This window comes from Dendronephthya gigantea, unplaced genomic scaffold (assembly GCF_004324835.1).
Source record: "Dendronephthya gigantea isolate DGI-Jeju-01 unplaced genomic scaffold, DenGig_1.0 000371F, whole genome shotgun sequence".
NCBI classification, from domain to species: domain Eukaryota; kingdom Metazoa; phylum Cnidaria; class Anthozoa; order Malacalcyonacea; family Nephtheidae; genus Dendronephthya; species Dendronephthya gigantea.
Genome location: NW_021163381.1, coordinates 67,125 through 73,257, shown reverse-complemented (window position 1 = coordinate 73,257; position 6,133 = coordinate 67,125). Strand labels below are relative to the sequence as shown.

At 37.3% G+C, this 6,133-nt stretch overlaps 1 protein-coding gene across 1 annotated transcript; it reads right to left on the bottom strand.

The window, feature by feature from the left end:
• LOC114542631 (peroxisomal (S)-2-hydroxy-acid oxidase GLO1-like) lies at window positions 1-6,067 on the bottom strand. The gene is made up of 5 exons (XM_028562138.1): window positions 5,796-6,067; window positions 4,316-4,486; window positions 1,410-1,561; window positions 468-967; window positions 1-180 (listed from the first exon to the last, which is right to left on the bottom strand). Exons 2-5 carry the CDS (start codon window positions 4,465-4,467, stop codon window positions 100-102), a joined length of 885 nt encoding a protein of 294 aa, XP_028417939.1. The 5' UTR covers window positions 4,468-4,486; window positions 5,796-6,067; the 3' UTR covers window positions 1-99.
• Window positions 6,068-6,133: the final 66 nt, after the last annotated feature.

The window sequence follows — 6,133 nt, the reverse complement described above, 5'->3', positions numbered from 1 at the left end:
CATTTAATTTATGGTTTTTACCTGATAGGCAAGACCCCATAGGATCGGCCTCCCGATAAACACCGCTTTTGCCCCTAAAGCCAAGGCTTTGAAAATATCCTAACCAAACCTTATACCACCGTCCAGATACACTTCCACATCTTGACCGACAGCGGACACTATTGACGGTAAAACTTCAATCTAAACCGAGATATAAAGTAATTGTGCCTTCATGATTGAGTTTGAAATAGTGCAATTTATTTTTCAGATGATCGCATATAGTATTAACTTATGTTTTTCCTCACAAATGCTCAATTGCTTTTCTCAATCAGGGTAAAGCGGGAAGCTGTTAACTGGCACTCAATCATAAATTGCAATAAATTATGACTAAATTTTAAATTACCATAAATTGGGTTATAATATATAAATTATAAATTACAGTAAATTATCATAAATTACAAAATATAATTTGGACACATCGCGCATACCGTCGCGGGAACACAGTCTAGTTGTCGACCTCCATGATTTGAAACAATGATGCCATCAACACCACATTTTACCGCTAGTTTTGCATCTTCAGCGGTAAGTATTCCTTTTACTACTACTGGTAATGATGTAATAGACTTTACCCAGGGAATGATCGTGTCCCATGTAGCTGATCTATCGTGGATTTTGTCCACAGAGCCACTACCAAACTCTAACATATCCTTCGAATCGAATGCCTCCTTTATGTTAGGTATTGGCGGTAAGCCGGTAAACACGTAGCGAATCTGGGTGTGTCGTTTACCACAGATTGGCATGTCAACCGTCAAAACGATTGCTTTATATCCTGCAGCCTCTGCACGTCTAATAAGACTCGCCATAATATTTCGATCTCCTAGAATGTCTGTTTGGAACCATTTCAATCCATCAGAGCCTGAGGCGACGTCTTCAAGCCTTGTCAATGACCAGCAACTCAGGGTCATGCATGTGTCATTTCGGGAGCTAGCTGCGGTTGAGACAATAATAATATTCATTAGCTTTTTTTGAAACCTATCAGGCTATCAGCTAAATTCCATTCTCGAAACACAATAAATGGTTATTGCAACACGCAACAATGGAAATCAAAGTATATATGTTTGACGCGAAATGAAAAGGTTTTATTTTCTGATCAGGTAAAAAGTTATCACTTTCAATACTGACTTAAATACTTCTTAATTTTCGTATAATCCCCGAGCAACCATTCTGCTCGGCAGAATTCAACTTTAAACATTAACTTTAGGATATGCATCGAAAAATCCCGCCCATAAGCCCGGGTCGGTCCCTAGTTTCCAAGATTTGTGTAAGACAATAAAACCTGGTCTTATACACCTTATTTACCTAGTTTAAACTTTACTATGATCAACTGCAAAGCCTGTTGAACAACCATAAACATTCAAACAAAATCTAACCTCTAGCTGTTGCAAGTTCCCCGTCGGGATGCGCAAGTTTCTGCATGCCAGTCGGTGCTATACAAAATGGGACTTCAATTTTTTCACCAAGAATCGATGTTGACATGTCAACGGCGGACACATTTCGCAGAACTCGTGGTAAAAGTTTTAACCTGAGAAAAGAAGTTTGCAATCTAGTTATAATTTCGGTTAAGGTTACAAAGCATTGCAAAAGCAACAACATTTGAAATGGCCCAGAGGGCTCAATGGACGACTAGCGCATCAGACTAATTTCTTATCGAAGCAATAAGAAGAAAATAAATCATCACAGTCAGAATGATCTTACTTAAATTAGTGCAAATGCAAAGTCTACCTGCGATAATTTGTTAAATACGGAAAATATATCAATGCGAAGATGGCGTATTTTGTAATGTGTAACTAAATTAATTGCACACTTCCGGCCGCAATACAAAAGTATACAAAAATCGTGAGCTTTTAATGGCTATATGTTCCGAAATTTACAACAATTCGCAACCAAACTTGGCACTTTTACTAAGTTAAGTAAGCTGTTTCTGAAAATGTCCTTTTTATCTCCCGGGTAAGAAATAAGTCTAAAGTCTCCATTGCCACTTATGCAGATCTTGTTCACAGGAATACTATAAAAATGGTTAAGAATTGTCAGCCGTTCTGATTGTGATTGATAGAATTACAGTAGCTTGTTTCTGAACGAATTCAAGTGGTGTGAAAATCAAATAACTCATCAATTTTAAGACAGAAAATTTCTATTTTTTCACTTATCAGTCGTGTCTACAAGGCCGATGAGAGGAGCTCTAAAGCAAAGGTGAACCCGAGGTACTTACCCATTACCCTGCTCGATTAATTGCGCTCAAAATAGCTACTTTGTACTTTCCAATAGGATTACAGAATCCTCTAGTCGATTTCAAGGTCTTTTTATTTAGGCCGAATTTACACATAGATTACAAAAAAAGGAATTTTTTTATCAAACGAAAAAGTGCACGAGCTTTGTTTTTTAGCGATTTTATAATTATATTGAACGCTAGCTGTGGACGATTCATAGATGCGATTGTTAAAAAAGTTTTTTTTATTTTCTACGCGAGGTAGTAGGATCTTTACAGTTCCTACTTTCTAATATTAACGTTCTTAATGTTCTTTTCTTTGTCTTCTCTTGCTCTTAGAATCTTCGTTGCTTTCTGTCCTTTCGGATTCTCGTTGTTTTTTACCCTGTCCTTTGTCGATGGTTCAGTAATGTTGAGCTTCTTTAACGTTCCATGTGGCTTTTACTCCGTTACTGAGTCCATGAAGTTTCGGGTGCTGTGCACCTTCTTTCATAATAAAATTTCAGGGGATCTTGAAGACGCGCTATGCAAAGTGGTGTGATTCACACTATCCAATCAACGTTGTATGGTTACAAGTGTGAGTTGCCGTTAGAAGCTCGGTCCAGCTCTCGTATTTTGTTTACTTAAGGGCGTTGACACACTAGTCGAGTTGGTCTTTTGCTTAATCGATCATTGTTAAACTCGTTCACAACTTAAAATATTCATCATCAATTTCAAGTACAGTTACCAAATTATTACTCTGTGAACCATATCTCAAACTTACAAACTATTTCACTAATAATTTTATTGAATTAAGCTTTTCATGACGTAAGCTTCAAGTGCTTAACTGAGCAAAATATAACAAAAAAACGATTAACACAAAGTGACACTTGAACCTTGCACGACAGTACTATTGTTTGGGAGGAAATCCCATGGCTGTCACCTCATGACAAGAAAAGTAATCTTATGATGCCGAAGGTCATAATAATATTTAATATTTGACATGTTGTCTAAGTTATTTCCTCATCGATATTGACCTTCTATTTTTTTACAATGCTAAATTACATTATATATGCGCATTTAGTAACACGATACTCCAGCTCTAAGGGGCCGATTCGCAGGCAGAAGGCGCGGGTGTGGTGAAAGGGTCCAGGCAATAATTTTTTCGCAGGTAATTCCTGGGAGAACAAGAGCGCACCCCCCCCCCCTCTCTCCCCAGTGACAGCATTTGGCAGCCGCCAAGAGAAGGTCCCTTTTGAGTGTAAATATTAGCAAATTAACTATGTTTAGCTTAGGCTGCTGAGATGGTCTCTTCTCCCAAAATGAAGGGAGGCAAGTCAAAGACAAGAAAATCAGAAAATTTTCTAGGGAGATCCCTTAACCCCAAACAAACTCACCCATCCTTAAATAAACATTTTCTACTTACGAACTATTTGTGCAAGCCCTCCCCTCTACTAACAATTTCTTAAGGAAGGCCGTGTCTTGTTTAGATTGTTTAGAATATCCAAGCAATGAGTTTGCTAGTCCTTAGCTAAACAAAACGCCTGTTCTGGCGTTAACTCCTTCGTAAATAAACCGCATGATACGTTCACTTTGCCTTTGGAATTCGCGATTATATATAGTTATATTAAATCTTCAATCCTGTGCAAACTGCGACGTGTCAACGCGCCCATACACGCGACCACATCTTGTTAAACGGTGAAATAGCAGCCATATTATTAAAATAGGACCAGATCTAGAATATACATGCATTAAATATATTCTTACCCCAATTATTTAAATCTAAACTTAATCGAACAGCATCAGAAGACGGTTTGTTCCTCTTGGAGGAATTGCCGTAGCATGCGTGCGAAATCAAATTGCGCATCGGAAAATTAGCCAAAGCTGTGCACCACAACTCTTGGGAAACAAAACTGTGACGTATAATAAATACGGTCACATACACTTTTCACACACTTGTGACGACGAAAAATAAAAAAAAAATAACAAAACAAAACCGAGGCGAATTTTCAACTCCGTTGCTCACGCCGGAGTAATTACTCTTGCTGACCGTTTTGCCAAACTCAAGCAATACTGTAATTGCAGTCTTACCGTTTAAAAGCTGCTGTTGATTCCGAGATTGTCTGCTCGTCATTCGCTGCGGAGGCGTAATAATCAAATACGGCCTTTGGCAGAAAATCTTTAGCGAAAATTTCAAAATCGCGAATACAGACAGGCTCGTGTTTCAATTTCAAGCTTTCCATTTTCCGTTAGTCTTTATATCTACAAATTTAATAGCGAATTAATGCGTTATCATTTGATTTCTATTCAGTTTGACTAGAAGCTCACTGAATTTTGAAACTCCTCATTCCAGAGAATAATTTTAATGAGTTATTGCAAAGCACTACATATACAAAGACGGTGTATAAATGAGCAACACTGAACATTCATGCCGGATATTCGCTTTCTATTCGAACACAAAGATCTAATATCGACAAACAAGCCAATTTGTTAACCAGAAAGTTAATTTACATGTGCAAAACATGTGTTGTCTAGGTGACAATAGTAAGCCCACTAAACACAAAAGCGATAGCTGCTCACTGAACTTGACGGTTGCACAAAGCGGATATCCTGACATGCAACATCGTTTGTCCATAAAAACGATTTCTATATAGCTCTACAACTATTAATCTTCAGCTAATTACATTTCTCACGACGACTAAATTGCCACCGCCATTTTTGGGATACTTTTTTTCTAAATCATGAGGGTTAAAGTTAAAGACGGCGGCTGCATGTCTTTGATTTTAGGCTTTATTTTATTCTTGAAATGGTCTTTTGACTCTTAAAAAGCTTTTTATATGCCCAAAATAGCGCGGGATACAGCAGCACACATGATATATAGCAAAATTTGCATCCTTTCACTAGCTGGGTTGAAGTTAATTGTATTTTCAATAAATAGTCGTTCTATACGTGAATTATGGAGTTGGGATTGCAGATGGTAGATTGTACAAATTTAATACGAATTAAAGCCCTGGCTTGGAAAAACCATACGCAAAAGTACTCAAATTACATTCGCCGCGATATTGCCTTTACTAAATTTATTTTAATTTCTCATGCGAAGCGGTCACAATTTCAAACGCCGTGAATGCATGTATCTTACTTTATAAATCGATGCCGTCGATGCCTGATGCTTCTATTTAAATATATTTGTAAATCGATCATAATAAGATAACAAGTTTTGAGGATAACTTTGAAGTCACATGACAGGTTTTTTGTATCGAAACTCACGATTTTCAAGTAGAATTAAATTTAGACATGTCATTCGTCAAGGTAAATATAATCTGGTGAGTGTAGAGATGCTATATTTCTCTGGATCTCCATAAGCGAGTTCGGGCATTACCAGAAATTTGGGACAAGATGGCGTCTTGCATTGGGATAAAAACAAACATGGCGGCCAAATTTCATGCGAAACAATATGGCTTAATCACAAAACTTTAAATTACGCTTCCTATGTGTGTTTTTTCTTGGTTCGGAGTTCGAATTCTGTAAATCGCTCAGAAAGGAAGAGTTATAACAAAAAATATTCACTCACTAGCAAATCCTCTAGGTTCCTGAGTGCGATTTATATACAAGTCCAATTTGAATGATTCGGCTATATAAACCATAGTAATATCGGTAAACATGCTCTGGTCAAATACACCACTTTCCTTTTGGACGATGCAAAGTTCGGAGTTGGAAATGTCTTTGGTTGTGATATAGCTACCGATATAACTCATAAATATCTTCGTATTTTTTACCGCCACGGTTCCCACAGCGTTTGAAATTTCATGATTTTTCAGTGTGTTAAGCATCCGGCCATATACATTTGAAGCATAATTATAATTGCATAATTATACCATCGAGCCATTTTATGAAATTTTCACCATTCCT

Bases quoted from the DNA above. Each gene is read 5' to 3' on its own strand.
- LOC114542631 (XM_028562138.1), bottom strand. From the start codon at position 4,467: ATGGAAAGCTTGAAATTGAAACACGAGCCTGTCTGTATTCGCGATTTT. The intron at 1,562-4,315 runs GTAAGACTGCAA...TTCTTTTCTCAG, and splicing joins TCAACAGCAGCTTTTAAACG to GTTAAAACTTTTACCACGAG. The intron at 181-467 runs GTATGCGCGATG...ATCTCGGTTTAG, and splicing joins TAGACTGTGTTCCCGCGACG to ATTGAAGTTTTACCGTCAAT.